Source organism: Oncorhynchus gorbuscha, unplaced genomic scaffold (assembly GCF_021184085.1).
Source record: "Oncorhynchus gorbuscha isolate QuinsamMale2020 ecotype Even-year unplaced genomic scaffold, OgorEven_v1.0 Un_scaffold_2622, whole genome shotgun sequence".
NCBI classification, from domain to species: Eukaryota; Metazoa; Chordata; class Actinopteri; order Salmoniformes; family Salmonidae; genus Oncorhynchus; species Oncorhynchus gorbuscha.
This window is the reverse complement of record NW_025747081.1, coordinates 25,001-43,400: the sequence shown is the minus strand read 5'-3', so window position 1 is coordinate 43,400 and position 18,400 is coordinate 25,001. Positions and strand designations below refer to the sequence as shown.

Sequence of the window (18,400 nt, the reverse complement as noted above, 5' to 3'; positions counted from 1 at the left end):
GTGTAGGGTGGGTATGGAGGTTGGGTGAAGGTGTAGGGTGGGTATGGAGGTTGGGTGAAGGTGTAGGGTGGGTGAGTCGAGGGGTGAAGGTGTAGGTTAGGTGAAGGTGTAGGTTAGGTGAAGGTGTAGGGTGTAGCGAGGGGCCACATGGTCTCAGATACGGTCCACACTTCTCATTCCTCCATCCAATGTCAAAGAGCCAAACCTGAAAAACAGCAACAGACAATATTATATCAATAGATAGTGCATGGGCATAGATAGAAGCTGATCTGACAGGAAGGACCAAACAGCTGATCTGACAGGAAGGACCAAACAGCTGATCTAACAGGAAGGACCAGACAGCTGATCTAACAGGAAGGACCAAACAGCTGATCTGACAGGAAGGACCAAACAGCTGATCTAACAGGAAGGACCAGACAGCTGATCTGACAGGAAGGACCAAACAGCTGATCTGATCTGACAGGAAGGACCAAACAGCTGATCTGACAGGAAGGACCAAACAGCTGATCTGACAGGAAGGACCAGACAGCTGATCTGACAGGAAGGACCAAACAGCTGATCTGACAGGAAGGACCAGACAGCTGATCTGACAGGAAGGACCAAACAGCTGATCTGACAGGAAGGACCAAACAGCTGATCTGACAGGAAGGACCAGAACAGCTGATCTGAAAGGAAGGACACTCACTGGTTAACAGCTGGACACTGATCTGGTTAACAGGAAGGGCCACTGGTTAACACTGATCTGATCTGACAGGAAGGACACAAACAGGTGATCTGATCTGACAGGAAGGACCAAACAGGTGGATCTGATCCTGACAGGAAGGGACAGCTGAGAAGGTCTTATCTGACAGGAAGGACCTGAGACAGGTGGAATATGTCCTGACTGGGTTAACACTGGACACTGAGAAGGAAAACATATTGATCCTGACAGGAAGGACCAAACAGCTCCCCACTCTGACAGGAAGGGTTGTTCTCGGAAACAGCTTGTCCCCCTCCACTCTTTAAGGACCTGGGAATCACTGAGAAAGGATGGAAGTAACACTGGACACTCACTGGTTAACACTGGACACTCACTGGAAGGACCTGTCCTACTGGTTAACACTGGACACTGACTGACAGTCCTACTGGTTAACACTGGACACTCACTGGTTAACACTGGACACTGAGAAGGTGGAATATTGTCCTACTGGTTAACACTGGACACTGAGAAGGTGGAATATTGTCCTACTGGTTAACACTGGACACTCACTGAACAGGTGGAATATTGTCCTACTGGTTAACACTGGACACTCACTGAAAGGTGGAATATTGTCCTACTGGTTAACACTGGACACTGAACAGGACACTGAGAAGGTGGGAAGCCTTCAATATTTATCAGTCCTACTGGTTAACACTGGACACTCACTGAGAAGGTGGAATATTGTCCTACTGGTTAACACTGGACACTGAGAAGGTGGAATATTGTCCTACTGGTTAACACTGGACACTGAGAAGGTGGAATATTGTCCTACTGGTTAACACTGGACACTGAGAAGGTGGAATATTGTCCTACTGGTTAACACTGGACACTCACTGAGAAGGTGGAATATTGTCCTACTGGTTAACACTGGACACTCACTGAGAAGGTGGAATATTGTCCTACTGGTTAACACTGGACACTGAGAAGGTGGAATATTGTCCTACTGGTTAACACTGGACACTGAGAAGGTGGAATATTGTCCTACTGGTTAACACTGGACACTGGAATATTGTCCTACTGAACACTGGACACTGAGAAGGTGGAATATTGTCCTACTGGTTAACACTGGACACTCACTGAGAAGGTGGAATATTGTCCTACTGGTTAACACTGGACACTCACTGAGAAGGTGGAATATTGTCCTACTGGTTAACACTGGACACTCACTGAGAAGGTGGAATATTGTCCTACTGGTTAACACTGGACACTGAGATGGTGGAATATCGTCCTACTGGTTAACACTGGACACTGAGAAGGTGGAATATTGTCCTACTGGTTAACACTGGACACTGAGAAGGTGGAATATTGTCCTACTGGTTAACACTGGACACTCACTGAGAAGGTGGAATATTGTCCTACTGGTTAACACTGGACACTGAGAAGGTGGAATATTGTCCTACTGGTTAACACTGGACACTGAGAAGGTGGAATATTATCCTACTGGTTAACACTGGACACTGAGAAGGTGGAATATTGTCCTACTGGTTAACACTGGACACTCACTGAGAAGGTGGAATATTGTCCTACTGGTTAACACTGGACACTGAGAAGGTGGAATATTGTCCTACTGGTTAACACTGGACACTGAGAAGGTGGAATATTGTCCTACTGGTTAACACTGGACACTGAGAAGGTGGAATATTGTCCTACTGGTTAACACTGGACACTCACTGAGAAGGTGGAATATTGTCCTACTGGTTAACACTGGACACTGAGATGGTGGACTATTGTCCTACTGGTTATAGATCATCCCTCAAGTCAACAAACATGTCCTCAGATGGAACAACATGATAGTGAGACTTACCCAGGGGCATCTCTACCAGGGTGATCTGGCTGAGGTAAGGTCAGGGGTTAAGGGTCAGGAACAGTAACTCACCCGAGGGTCATCCCTACCAGGGTGGTCTGGCTGAGGTAAGGTCAGGGGTTAAAGGTTAGGAACAGTAACTCACCCCAGGGTCATCTCTACCAAGGTGCTCTGGCTGAGGTAGGCTTGAGGCTTCACCATACCACTGGATGCCAGAGGTAGCACCTTACCAGGTAACTGCTCCTGTATCTACAACACACAAACATGAATATTAACAACTAAAAACCATCTTTTAAGGGAGAATAGCCATTGGTCTGAAGCCGAAAAAATTAATTAATGCACCACAATGTCTACTCCCCCCATGCAGAGCGGTCATCAAGACAAAACGTGGCGACTTTCAAGAATCTCAAATATATTTTGATTTGTTTAACACTTTTCTGGTTACTACATGATTCCATATGTGTTATTTCATAGTTCTGATGTCTATTATTGTAGAACATAGAAGAGAAAACCCCTTGAATGAGGAGGTGTGTCCAAACGTTGACTGGATAACTCTGAATCCATGTTAGCATGGTCAGAAATGCTACTAAACGGTAGCTGTTGGTCCTGGTTTTATAACTCTGAATTCATGTTAGCATGGTCAGAAATGCTACTAAACGGTAGCTGTTGGTCCTGGTTTTATAACTGAGATTAGTCTGAAACCATGTTAGCATGGTCAGAAATGCTACTAAACGGTAGCTGTTGGTCCTGGTTTTATAACTCTGAAACCATGTTAGCATGGTCAGAAATGCTACTAAACGGTAGCTGTTGGTCCTGGTTTTATAACTCTGAATCCATGTTAGCATGGTCAGAAATGCTACTAAACGGTAGCTGTTGGTCCTGGTTTTATAACTCTGAAACCATGTTAGCATGGTCAGAAATGCTACTAAACGGTAGCTGTTGGTCCTGGTTTTATAACTCTGAATCCATGTTGGCATGGTCAGAAATGCTACTAAACGGTAGTTGTTGGTCCTGGTTTTATAACTCTGAAACCATGTTAGCATGGTCAGAAATGCTACTAAACGGTAGTTGTTGGTCCTGGTTTTATAACTCTGAAACCATGTTAGCATGGTCAGAAATGCTACTAAACGGTAGCTGTTGGTCCTGGTTTTATAACTCTGAATCCATGTTAGCATGGTCAGAAATGCTACTAAACGGTAGCTGTTGGTCCTGGTTTTATAACTGAGATGAGTCTGAATCCATGTTAGCATGGTCAGAAATGCCACTAAACGGTAGCTGTTGGTCCTGGTTTTATAACTCTGAAACCATGTTAGCATGGTCAGAAATGCTCCTAAACGGTAGCTGTTGGTCCTGGTTTTATAACTCTGAACCCATGTTAGCATGGTCAGAAATGCTACAAAACGGTAGCTGTTGGTCCTGGTTTTATAACTCTGAAACCATGTTAGCATGGTCAGAAATGCTACTAAACGGTAGCTGTTGGTCCTGGTTTTATAACTCTGAAACCATGTTAGCATGGTCAGAAATGCCACTAAACGGTAGCTGTTGGTCCTGGTTTTATAACTGAACCCATGTTAGCATGGTCAGAAATGCTACTAAACGGTAGCTGTTAGTCCTGGTTTTATAACTGAAACCATGTTAGCATGGTCAGAAATGCTACTAAACGGTAGCTGTTGGTCCTGGTTTTATAACTCTGAAACCATGTTAGCATGGTCAGAAATGCTACTAAACGGTAGCTGTTGGTCCTGGTTTTATAACTCTGAAACCATGTTAGCATGGTCAGAAATGCTACTAAACGGTAGCTGTTGGTCCTGGTTTTATAACTCTGAAACCATGTTAGCATGGTCAGAAATGCTACTAAACGGTAGCTGTTGGTCCTGGTTTTATAACTCTGAATCCATGTTAGCATGGTCAGAAATGCTACTAAACGGTAGCTGTTGGTCCTGGTTTTATAAAATGCTACTGAATAACCCATGTTAGCATGGTCAGAAATGCTACTAAACGGTAGCTGTTGGTCCTGGTTTTATAACTCTGAAACCATGTTAGCATGGTCAGAAATGCTACTAAACGGTAGCTGTTGGTCCTGGTTTTATAACTGAACCCATGTTAGCATGGTCAGAAATGCTACTAAACGGTAGCTGTTGGTCCTGGTTTTATAACTCTGAAACCATGTTAGCATGGTCAGAAATGCTACTAAACGGTAGCTGTTGGTCCTGGTTTTATAACTGAACCCATGTTAGCATGGTCAGAAATGCTACTAAACGGTAGCACATCAGTGGTTCTTAACAGACAGAAAGCCATTAATTAGAAATGTAATCAAAACTGTTGCCCCTATTCAGTCCAAAGGGTAGAAGGCCTAACGGTCACATTATGGAGGCTGTAGTCTTGTTCTTATCCCACTCCTAGATATTGAGCTAGGTCAGGGTCTGGGTCTCTGTTATCCCACTCCTAGATATTGAGCTAGGTCAGGGTCTGAGTGTTATCCCACTCCTAGATATTGAGCTAGGTCAGGGTCTGGGTCTCTGTTATCCCACTCCTAGATATTGAGCTAGGTCAGGGTCTCTGTTATCCCACTCCTAGATATTGAGCTAGGTCAGGGTCTGGGTCTCTGTTATCCCACTCCTAGATATTGAGCTAGGTCAGGGTCAGGGTCTGTTATCCCACTCCTAGATATAGCTAGGTCAGGGTCTCTGTTATCCCACTCCTAGATATTGAGCTAGGTCAGGGTCTGGGTCTCTGTTATCCCACTCCTAGATATTGAGCTAGGTCAGGGTCTGGGTCTCTGTTATCCCACTCCTAGATATTGAGCTAGGTCAGGGTCTGAGTGTTATCCCACTCCTAGATATTGAGCTAGGTCAGGGTCTGGGTCTCTGTTATCCCACTCCTAGATATTGAGCTAGGTCAGGGTCTGGGTCTCTGTTATCCCACTCCTAGATATTGAGCTAGGTCAGGGTCTGGGTGTTATCCCACTCCTAGATATTGAGCTAGGTCAGGGTCTGGGTCTCTGTTATCCCACTCCTAGATATTGAGCTAGGTCAGGGTCTGGGTCTCTGTTATCCCACTCCTAGATATTGAGCTAGGTCAGGGTCTCTGTTATCCCACTCCTAGATATTGAGCTAGGTCAGGGTCTGGGTCTGTTATCCCACTCCTAGATATTGAGCTAGGTCAGGGTCTGGGTCTCTGTTATCCCACTCCTAGATATTGAGCTAGGTCAGGGTCTCTGTTATCCCACTCCTAGATATTGAGCTAGGTCAGGGTCTGGGTCTCTGTTATCCCACTCCTAGATATTGAGCTAGGTCAGGGTCTCTGTTATCCCACTCCTAGATATTGAGCTAGGTCAGGGTCTGGGTCTCTGTTATCCCACTCCTAGATATTGAGCTAGGTCAGGGTCTGGGTCTCTGTTATCCCACTCCTAGATATTGAGCTAGGTCAGGGTCTCTGTTATCCCACTCCTAGATATTGAGCTAGGTCAGGGTCTCTGTTATCCCACTCCTAGATATTGAGCTAGGTCAGATATTGAGCTAGGTCAGGGTCTCTGTTATCCCACTCCTAGATATTGAGCTAGGTCAGGGTCTCTGTTATCCCACTCCTAGATATTGAGCTAGGTCAGGGTCTGGGTCTCTGTTATCCCACTCCTAGATATTGAGCTAGGTCAGGGTCTGGGTCTCTGTTATCCCACTCCTAGATATTGAGCTAGGTCAGGGTCTCTGTTATCCCACTCCTAGATATTGAGCTAGGTCAGGGTCTCTGTTATCCCACTCCTAGATATTGAGCTAGGTCAGGGTCTCTGTTATCCCACTCCTAGATATTGAGCTAGGTCCTAGATATTGAGCTAGGTCAGGGTCTGGGTGTTATCCCACTCCTAGATATTGAGCTAGGTCTGGGTCTCTGTTATCCCACTCCTAGATATTGAGCTAGGTCAGGGTCTCTGTTATCCCACTCCTAGATATTGAGCTAGGTCAGGGTCTCTGTTATCCCACTCCTAGATATTGAGCTAGGTCAGGGTCTGGGTCTCTGTTATCCCACTCTTAGATATTGAGCTAGGTCAGGGTCTCTGTTATCCGGAAATTAGACATAATGGTAGGCTTAGATATGATGGGAGATTTGAATTGATCTTCAATCAATCTGTACTATAGTCACACCAGTCTATAATTAAGGGAATCCAAACCTGCTCCCACAGACTAACATAAAACAACGGGCCATCTCTCCCTCATCCCCTCCTCTCTCTTCCCTCTCCCTCCCCATCCCTCAACTTAGTGGAGGAAACTTCCTGTTAGTGAGTGTGTGTGTGTGTGTGTTTGTGTGTTCAGACCTTAATAACTCTCTCCATCACCATGGAAACTTCTTTCTCCACGCTGTTGAATTGGCTGGTTAGACCAATCAGCTGCTTCCTCACGTGATGCACCTTCCTGTACAGGGGAGATAAACACACTATTGATACACCGCGCGCACATACACACACCTTCCATACATACACACACACACCTTCCATACATACACACACACACACCACACACACACACACACACACACACACACACACACACACACACACACACACACACACACACACACACACACACACACACACACACACACACACACACACACACACACACACACACACACACACACACACACACACACACACACACAGTCAGACACACAGGCAGGGAGTTAGATGTCAGACATACAGGGTTGCTTAGCAGCGAGGAATTAGTTATCAGAACAGTCAGACATAAAGGGTTGCTTAGCAGCAGGGAGGTAGTTATCAGAACAGTCAGACATACAGGGTTGCTGAGCAGCAGGGAGGTAGTTATCAGAACAGTCAGACATACAGGGTTGCTTAGCAGCAGGGAGGTAGTTATCAGAACAGTCAGACATACAGGGTTGCTTAGCAGCAGGGAGGTAGTTATCAGAACAGTCAGACATACAGGGTTGCTTAGCAGCAGGGAGGTAGTTATCAGAACAGTCAGACATACAGGGTTGCTTAGCAGCGAGGAATTAGTTATCAGAACAGTCAGACATACAGGGATGCTTAGCAGCAGGGAGGTAGTTATCAGAACAGTCAGGCATACAGGGTTGCTTAGCAGCAGGGAGGTAGTTATCAGAACAGTCAGACATACAGGGTTGCTGAGCAGCAGGGAGGTAGTTATCAGAACAGTCAGACATACAGGGTTGCTGAGCAGCAGGGAGGTAGTTATCAGAACAGTCAGACATACAGGGTTGCTTAGCAGCAGGGAGGTAGTTATCAGAACAGTCAGACATACAGGGTTGCTGAGCAGCAGGGAGGTAGTTATCAGAACAGTCAGACATACAGGGTTGCTGAGCAGCAGGGAGGTAGTTATCAGAACAGTCAGACATACAGGGTTGCTTAGCAGCAGGGAGGTAGTTATCAGAACAGTCAGACATACAGGGTTGCTTAGCAGCAGGGAGGTAGTTATCAGAACAGTCAGACATACAGGGTTGCTGAGCAGCAGGGAGGTAGTTATCAGAACAGTCAGACATACAGGGTTGCTTAGCAGCAGGGAGGTAGTTATCAGAACAGTCAGACATACAGGGTTGCTTAGCAGCAGGGAGGTAGTTATCAGAACAGTCAGACATACAGGGTTGCTGAGCAGCAGGGAGGTAGTTATCAGAACAGTCAGACATACAGGGTTGCTTAGCAGCAGGGTGCTCATTTACAGCAGGCTGATACATTCCTTCATCTACAGAATCTATCTCATCTATCTTTATCTGATACTTTCCTTTACAAGACAGACTGACCTCATCTGATACCTTCCTTTACAAGACAGACTGACCTCATCTGATACCTTCCTTTACAAGACAGACTGACCTCATCTGATACCTTCCTTTACAAGACAGACTGACCTCATCTGATACCTTCCTTTACAAGACAGACTGACCTCATCTGATACCTTCCTTCATCTACAGAACACACTGACCTCATCTGATACCTTCCTTCATCTACAGAACACACTGACCTCATCTGATACCTTCCTTCATCTACAGAACACACTGACCTCATCTGATACCTTCCTTCATCTACAGAACACACTGACCTCATCTGATACCTTCCTTCATCTACAGAACACACTGACCTCATCTGATACCTTCCTTTACAAGACAGACTGACCTCATCTGATACCTTCCTTCATCTACAGAACACACTGACCTCATCTGATACCTTCCTTCATCTACAGAACACACTGACCTCATCTGATACCTTCCTTTACAAGACAGACTGACCTCATCTGATACCTTCCTTCATCTACAGAACACACTGACCTCATCTGATACCTTCCTTTACAAGACAGACTGACCTCATCTGATACCTTCCTTTACAAGACATACTGACCTCATCTGATACCTTCCTTTACAAGACAGACTGACCTCATCTGATACCTTCCTTCCTTTACAAGACAGACTGACCTCATCTGATACATTCCTTCCTTTACAAGACAGACTGACCTCATCTGATACCTTCATCTACAGAACACACTGACCTCATCTGATACCTTCATCTACAGAACACACTGACCTCATCTGATACCTTCCTTCATCTACAGAACACACTGACCTCATCTGATACCTTCCTTTACAAGACAGACTGACCTCATCTGATACCTTCCTTCATCTACAGAACACACTGACCTCATCTGATACCTTCCTTTACAAGACAGACTGACCTCATCTGATACCTTCCTTTACAAGACATACTGACCTCATCTGATACCTTCCTTTACAAGACAGACTGACCTCATCTGATACCTTCCTTCCTTTACAAGACAGACTGACCTCATCTGATACATTCCTTCCTTTACAAGACAGACTGACCTCATCTGATACCTTCATCTACAGAACACACTGACCTCATCTGATACCTTCATCTACAGAACACACTGACCTCATCTGATACCTTCATCTACAGAACACACTGACCTCATCCGATACCTTCCTTCATCTACAGAACACACTGACCTCATCTGATACCTTCCTTCTTCTACAGAACACTCTGACCTCATCTGATACCTTCCTTCATCTACAGAACACACTGACCTCATCTGATACCTTCCTTCATCTACAGAACACACTGACCTCATCTGATACCTTCCTTTACAAGACAGACTGACCTCATCTGATATCATCCTTCAATTACGGGACACTTACCTCATCCACTCCTCGCTCTTAGAGATGAAGAGGCGGTACTTCATGGCACACTCCTCTGTAAACAGAGACCTGGCCTTGGTGGCATGGAACACCAGCTTCTGTCTGTTAGAGGACCATTATATTATTACTATACTGTAACCAGAGACCTGGCCTGTCAGGACATGGAACACCAGCTTCTGTCTGTTAGAGGACCATTATATTATTACTATACTGTAACCAGAGACCTGGCCTGTCAGGACATGGAACACCAGCTTCTGTCTGTTAGAGGACCATTATATTATTACTATACTGTAACCAGAGACCTGGCCTGTCAGGACATGGAACACCAGCTTCTGTCTGTTAGAGGACCATTATATTATTACTATACTGTAACCAGAGACCTGGCCTGTCAGGACATGGAACACCAGCTTCTGTCTGTTAGAGGACCATTATATTATTACTATACTGTAACCAGAGACCTGGCCTGTCAGGACATGGAACACCAGCTTCTGTCTGTTAGAGGACCATTATATTATTACTATACTGTAACCAGAGACCTGGCCTGTCAGGACATGGAACACCAGCTTCTGTCTGTTAGAGGACCATTATATTATTACTATACTGTAACCAGAGACCTGGCCTGTCAGGACATGTTCAATCCCACATGTACTTTACTCACATAAAAAGGACGGAAACCTGGTCAGCGGGACAGAAAAGACGGACCTACTTGTCAAATTTGTGTATTTGTTCCTCGTTGTACGGCAGACGTCTCTCAGCCTTGTCCTTCTTAAACTGGTGGTAGATGGCTGTAATGGAGTCCAGGAGAACCTTGATCCTCTCAACACTGAGACAGAGAGAGAAACCCATGAGTGTTAGATGGCTGTAATGGAGTCCAGGAGAACCTTGATCCTCTCTCTAGGTTACGATATGAAAACATGTGTTACCCTTTGGGGCAGTGATGTATCTCTCTAGGATATGAAAACATGTGTTACCCTTTGGGGCAGTGATGTATCTCTCTAGGATATGAAAACATGTGTTACCCTTTGGGGCATTATATTATTACTGATGTATCTCTGGCCTGTCTAGGATATGAAAACATGTGTTACCCTTTGGGGCAGTGATGTATCTCTCTAGGATATGAAAACATGTGTTACCCTTTGGGGCAGTGATGTATCTCTCTAGGATATGAAAACATGTGTTACCCTTTGGTAAGAGACCTGGCCTGTCAGGACACCAGCTTCTGTCTGTTAGGCAGCGATGTATCTCTCTAGGATATGAAAACATGTGTTACCCTTTGGGGCAGTGATGTATCTCTCTAGGATATGAAAACATGTGTTACCCTTTGGGGCAGTGATGTATCTCTCTAGGATATGAAAACATGTGTTACCCTTTGGGGCAGCGATGTATCTCTCTAGGATATGAAAACATGTGTTACCCTTTGGGGCAGCGATGTATCTCTCTAGGATATGAAAACATGTGTTACCCTTTGGGGCAGCGATGTATCTCTCTCTCTAGGTTACGATATGAAAACATGTGTTACCCTTTGGGGCAGTGATGTATCTCTCTAGGATATGAAAACATGTGTTACCCTTTGGGGCAGCGATGTATCTCTCTAGGATATGAAAACATGTGTTACCCTTTGGGGCAGCGATGTATCTCTCTAGGATATGAAAACATGTGTTACCCTTTGGGGCAGCGATGTATCTCTCTCTCTAGGTTACGATATGAAAACATGTGTTACCCTTTGGGGCAGCGATGTATCTCTCTAGGTTACGATATGAAAACATGTGTTACCCTTTGGGGCAGTGATGTATCTCTCTCTCTAGGTTACGATATGAAAACATGTGTTACCCTTTGGGGCAGTGATGTATCTCTCTAGGATATGAAAACATGTGTTACCCTTTGGGGCAGTGATGTATCTCTCTAGGATATGAAAACATGTGTTACCCTTTGGGGCAGCGATGTATCTCTCTAGGATATGAAAACATGTGTTACCCTTTGGGGCAGTGATGTATCTCTCTAGGGTACGATATGAAAACATGTGTTAGTTACCCTTTGGGACTGTATTAGTGATAAATGATTGGGACTGTATTAGTGATTTAAATAGTTGGACGGCTCACGACCTCCTCAAGCTAAATGAAGACGAGGCCGACGTACTTATTGTTGGAGCCGAAGAACAGAGAATCTGGCTGTACATTTCAATTCACGGCCAATAAATCATTTTACATTCTGAACTCAATTAAAAAAAACAGGCATTAGGAAGGTGAACAAAATAGCTTTTTACCACCTGAGGAACATTGCTAATGTGAGGCTGTTTTCCTCTCAGGCTGATGCAGAGAGACTCATCCGTGCTTTGACTACAAACAGGCTTGGTGACTGTGATGCTCTCCTGTCTGGTCTACCCTAGGAAGACAACAGGCTTGGTGACTGTGATGCTGTCCTGTCTGGTCTACCCAAGGAAGACAACAGGCTTGGTGACTGTGATGCTGTCCTGTCTGGTCTACCCTAGGAAGACAACAGGCTTGGTGACTGTGATGCTGTCCTGTCTGGTCTACCCAAGGAAGACAACAGGCTTGGTGACTGTGATGCTCTCCTGTCTGGTCTACCCAAGGAAGACAACAGGCTTAATGACTGTGATGCTGTCCTGTCTGGTCTACCCAAGGAAGACAACAGGCTTGGTGACTGTGATGCTCTCCTGTCTGGTCTACCCAAGGAAGACAACAGGCTTGGTGACTGTGATGCTGTCCTGTCTGGTCTACCCAAGGAAGACAACAGGCTTGATGACTGTGATGCTGTCCTGTCTGGTCTACCCAAGGAAGACAACAGGCTTGGTGACTGTGATGCTGTCCTGTCTGGTCTACCCAAGGAAGACAACAGGCTTGGTGACTGTGATGCTGTCCTGTCTGGTCTACCCTAGGAAGACAACAGGCTTGGTGACTGTGATGCTCTCCTGTCTGGTCTACCCAAGGAAGACAACAGGCTTGATGACTGTGATGCTCTCCTGTCTGGTCTACCCAAGGAAGACAACAGGCTTGGTGACTGTGATGCTGTCCTGTCTGGTCTACCCTAGGAAGACAACAGGCTTGGTGACTGTGATGCTGTCCTGTCTGGTCTACCCAAGGAAGACAACAGGCTTAATGACTGTGATGCTGTCCTGTCTGGTCTACCCAAGGAAGACAACAGGCTTAATGACTGTGATGCTGTCCTGTCTGGTCTACCCAAGGAAGACAACAGGCTTGGTGACTGTGATGCTGTCCTGTCTGGTCTACCCAAGGAAGACAACAGGCTTGATGACTGTGATGCTGTCCTGTCTGGTCTACCCTAGGAAGACATTGTATGTTTTGCAGTTGACCAGAATGCTGCAGCGTGGGCACTGGCCATGGTCATGTTGAGCGATTTCGTGCGTTTCTGTCAGTGTAAAACTATCAAGCTCAACAACTAAAGCTTTTGCCGCTTTCGCCTCCGGCCACTAGCGCACCACTAGCACCGCCACTAGCACCGCCACTAGCACCGCCACTAGCACCGCCACTAGCACCGCCACTAGCACCGCCACTAGCACCGCCACTAGCACCGCCACTAGCACCGCCACTAGCACCGCCACTAGCACCGCCACTAGCACGTCACTAGCACCGTCACTAGCACCGCCACTAGCACCGCCACTAGCACGCCACTACCACCGCCACTAGCACGCCACTAGCACGCCGCTACCACCGCCACTAGCACCGCCACTAGCACGCCACTAGCACGCCACTAGCACGCCGCTAGCACCACCACTAGCGCGCCACTAGCACCACCACTAGCGCACCACTAGCACGTCGCTAGCACCACCACTAGCACGCCACTAGCACCACCACTAGCGCACCACTAGCGCGCCGCTAGCACCACCACTAGCGCACCACTAGCACGCCGCTAGCACCACCACTAGCACACCACTAGCACGTCACTAGCACCACCACTAGCGCGCCACTAGCACGCCGCTAGCACCACCACTAGCGCACCACTAGCACGCCGCTAGCACCACCGCTAGCACCACCACTAGCGCGCCACTAGCACGCCGCTAGCACCACCACTAGCGCACCACTAGCACGTCACTAGCACCACCACTAGCACACCACTAGCACGCCACTAGCACGCCACTAGCACCGCCACTAGCACACCACTAGCACCGCCACTAGCACCGCCACTAGCACCGCCACTAGCACGCCACTAGCACGCCACTAGCACGTCACTAGAACTTCACTAGCACGCCACTAGCACGCCACTAGCACGCCGCTAGCACGCCGCTAGCACCGCCACTAACACGCCACTAGCACGCGCTAGCGTCGCGTGAATGTTCCCGGATATAGATTGTAGCTAACTCGCGGCGATCCCAGAGACGTCCCAGAATAAGGCGACAATATTAAAATGACCAAAAGAGTTCGGTCGGCATTGTGTTTTCATTTTTCCCATGGATTTTTTGGGGGGGGATACTTGTATCGTCACAGCCCTAAAACACACTCGTTACTTACTTCCTGTCTTCAGGGTGTGTTCCAGCTTGAGTCCAGCTGTCCGTCAGAACACCACCTGACAGGAACTTACTCTTGATGTCCTGAACCGTCTGCTCCATGGGGACTAAGGAGTTAGAGATCTGCACAGAGAGACAACCAATCAACCACAGCCCTTGGGGAGGCTGAGAGACAACCAATCAACAGCATCCCTGGGGGAGGCTGAGAGACAACCAATCAACAGCATCCCTGGGGGAGGCTGAGAGACAACCAATCAACAGCAGCTCCAGAGATGGGAGGCTGACTGAGAAGATAATAGTCAGGGGAGGGGCCAGAGAGAACAGAGGCTGAGTGATGGGTTAGTAGCCAGGGGAGGGGCCAGAGAGAACAGAGGCTGAGTGATAGGTTAGTAGCCAGGGGAGGGGCCAGAGAGAACAGAGGCTGAGTGATAGATTAAGGGGCGGAGCCAGAGAGAACAGAGGCTGAGTGATAGGTTAGTAGCCAGGGGAGGGGCCAGAAGGAACAGAGAGTGAGTGATAGGTTAGTAGCCAGGGGAGGGGCCAGAGAGAACATAGGCTGAGTGATAGGTTAGTAGCCAGGGGAGGTGCCAGAGGCTGAGTGATAGGTTAGTAGCCAGGGGAGGGGCCAGAGAGAACAGAGGCTGTGTGATAGGTTAGTAGCCAGGGGAGGGGCCAGAGGGAACAGAGGCTGAGTGATAGGTTAGTAGCCAGGGGAGGGGCCAGAGGCTGAGTGATAGGTTAGTAGCCAGAGGGAACAGAGGCGGAGTGATAGATTAAGGGGCGGGGCCAGAGGGAACAGAGGCTGAGTGATAGGTTAGTAGCCAGAGGGAACAGAGGCTGAGTGATAGATTAAGGGGCGGGGCCAGAGGCTGAGTGATAGGTTAGTAGCCAGAGGGAACAGAGGCTGAGTGATAGATTAAGGGGCGGGGCCAGAGGGAACAGAGGCTGAGTGATAGATTAAGGGGCGGGGCCAGAGGGAACAGAGGCTGAGTGATAGATTAAGGGGCGGGGCCAGAGGGAACAGAGGCTGAGTGATAGATTAAGGGGCGGGGCCAGAGGGAACAGAGGCTGAGTGATAGATTAAGGGGCGGGGCCAGAGGGAACAGAGGCTGAGTGATAGATTAAAGGGCGGGGCCAGAGGGAACAGAGGCTGAGTGATAGGTTAAGGGGTGGGGCCAGAGGGAACAGAGGCTGAGTGATATATTAAGGGGTGGGGCCAGAGGGAACAGAGGCTGAGTGATAGATTAAAGGGCGGGGCCAGAGGGAACAGAGGCTGAGTGATAGATTAAGGGGCGGGGCCAGAGGGAACCGAGGCTGAGTGATATATTAAGGGGCGGGGCCAGAGGGAACAGAGGCTGAGTGATATGTTAAGGGGCGGGGCCAGAGGGAACAGAGGCTGAGTGATAGGTTAAGGGGCGGGGCCAGAGGGAACAGAGGCTGAGTGATAGGTTAAGGGGCGGGGCCAGAGGGAACAGAGGCTGAGTGATAGATTAAGGGGCGGGGCCAGAGGGAACAGAGGCTGAGTGATAGATTAAGGGGCGGGGCCAGAGGGAACAGAGGCTGAGTGATAGATTAAGGGGCGGGGCCAGAGGGAACCGAGGCTGAGTGATATATTAAGGGGCGGGGCCAGAGGGAACAGAGGCTGAGTGATAGGTTAAGGGGCGGGGCCAGAGGGGACAGAGGCTGAGTGATAGGTTAAGGGGCGGGGCCAGAGGGGACAGAGGCTGAGTGATAGGTTAAGGGGCGGGGCCAGAGGGAACAGAAGGTACTTACAAGGACTATTTTCTTCCTCATGTCTGAGATCTCATCGTATTCTGACGACGACAACATATTGGCCTGCAGTAACACCTCGTACCTGGGAGAGGAGAGGAGACAACATATTGGCCTACATTAACACCTCGTACCTGGGAGAGGAGAGGAGACAACATATTGGCCTGCAGTAACACCTCGTACCTGGGAGAGGAGAGGAGACAACATATTGGCCTGCATTAACACCTCGTACCTGGGAGAGGAGACAACATATTGGCCTGCATTAACACCTCGTACCTGGGAGAGGAGACAACATATTGGCCTGCATTAACACCTCGTACCTGGGAGAGGAGACAACATATTGGCCTGCATTAACACCTCGTACCTGGGAGAGGAGACAACATATTGGCCTGCAGTAACACCTCGTACCTGGGAGAGGAGACAACATATTGGCCTGCAGTAACACCTCGTACCTGGGAGAGGAGAGGAGACAACATATTGGCCTACATTAACACCTCGTACCTGGGAGAGGAGACAACATTATTGGCCTGCAGTAACACCTCGTACCTGGGAGAGGAGACAACATATTGGCCTGCAGTAACACCTCGTACCTGGGAGAGGAGACAACATATTGGCCTGCATTAACACCTCGTACCTGGGAGAGGAGACAACATATTGGCCTGCATTAACACCTCGTACCTGGGAGAGGAGAGGAGACAACATATTGGCCTGCAGTAACACCTCGTACCTGGGAGAGGAGACAACATATTGGCCTGCAGTAACACCTCGTACCTGGGAGAGGAGACAACATATTGGCCTGCAGTAACACCTCGTACCTGGGAGAGGAGAGGAGACAACATATTGGCCTGCAGTAACACCTCGTACCTGGGAGAGGAGAGGAGACAACATATTGGCCTGCAGTAACACCTCGTACCTGGGAGAGGAGACAACATATTGGCCTGCATTAACACCTCGTACCTGGGAGAGGAGACAACATATTGGCCTGCATTAACACCTCGTACCTGGGAGAGGAGAGGAGACAACATATTGGCCTGCATTAACACCTCGTACCTGGGAGAGGAGACAACATATTGGCCTGCATTAACACCTCGTACCTGGGAGAGGAGACAACATATTGGCCTGCATTAACACCTCGTACCTGGGAGAGGAGACAACATATTGGCCTGCATTAACACCTCGTACCTGGGAGAGGAGACAACATATTGGCCTGCAGTAACACCTCGTACCTGGGAGAGGAGACAACATATTGGCCTGCATTAACACCTCGTACCTGGGAGAGGAGAGGAGACAACATATTGGCCTGCAGTAACACCTCGTACCTGGGAGAGGAGACAACATATTGGCCTGCAGTAACACCTCGTACCTGGGAGAGGAGAGACAACATATTGGCCTGCATTAACACCTCGTACCTGGGAGAGGAGAGGAGACAACATATTGGCCTGCAGTAACACCTCGTACCTGGGAGAGGAGACAACATATTGGCCTGCATTAACACCTCGTACCTGGGAGAGGAGAGGAGACAACATATTGGCCTGCAGTAACACCTCGTACCTGGGAGAGGAGACAACATATTGGCCTGCAGTAACACCTCGTAGAGGAGAGGAGACAACATATTGGCCTGCATTAACACCTCGTACCTGGGAGAGGAGAGGAGACAACATATTGGCCTGCATTAACACCTCGTACCTGGGAGAGGAGAGGAGACAACATATTGGCCTGCATTAACACCTCGTACCTGGGAGAGGAGACAACATATTGGCCTGCAGTAACACCTGGCCTGGGAGAGGAACAACATATTGGCCTGCATTAACACCTCGTACCTGGGAGAGGAGAGGAGACAACATATTGGCCTGCAGTAACACCTCGTACCTGGGAGAGGAGACAACATATTGGCCTGCAGTACCTGGGAGAGAGACAACATATTGGCCTGCAGTAACACCTCGTACCTGGGAGAGGAGACAACATATTGGCCTGCAGTAACACCTCGTACCTGGGAGAGGAGACAACATATTGGCCTGCAGTAACACCTCGTACCTGGGAGAGGAGACAACATATTGGCCTGCATTAACACCTCGTACCTGGGAGAGGAGACAACATATTGGCCTGCAGTAACACCTCGTACCTGGGAGAGGAGAGGAGACAACATATTGGCCTGCATTAACACCTCGTACCTGGGAGAGGAGACAACATATTGGCCTGCATTAACACCTCGTACCTGGGAGAGGAGACAACATATTGGCCTGCAGTAACACCTCGTACCTGGGAGAGGAGAGGAGACAACATATTGGCCTGCAGTAACACCTCGTACCTGGGAGAGGAGACAACATATTGGCCTGCATTAACACCTCGTACCTGGGAGAGGAGAGGAGACAACATATTGGCCTGCATTAACACCTCGTACCTGGGAGAGGAGACAACATATTGGCCTGCAGTAACA

At 48.2% G+C, this 18,400-nt stretch overlaps 1 protein-coding gene across 1 annotated transcript in view; it reads right to left on the bottom strand.

Annotated features, from left to right (window-relative positions):
* Positions 1 to 2,635: 2,635 nt before the first annotated feature.
* Positions 2,636 to 18,400, bottom strand: part of tbk1 (TANK-binding kinase 1) — a gene marked incomplete at its 5' end in the record, with an annotated part of 33,572 nt that continues 17,807 nt past the window's right edge. Inside the window, 6 exon segments of the mRNA XM_046339296.1 lie at positions 2,636 to 2,792; positions 6,853 to 6,949; positions 9,711 to 9,812; positions 10,417 to 10,533; positions 14,198 to 14,316; positions 15,967 to 16,048. Coding sequence (XP_046195252.1) covers positions 2,685 to 2,792; positions 6,853 to 6,949; positions 9,711 to 9,812; positions 10,417 to 10,533; positions 14,198 to 14,316; positions 15,967 to 16,048 — 625 coding nt within the window.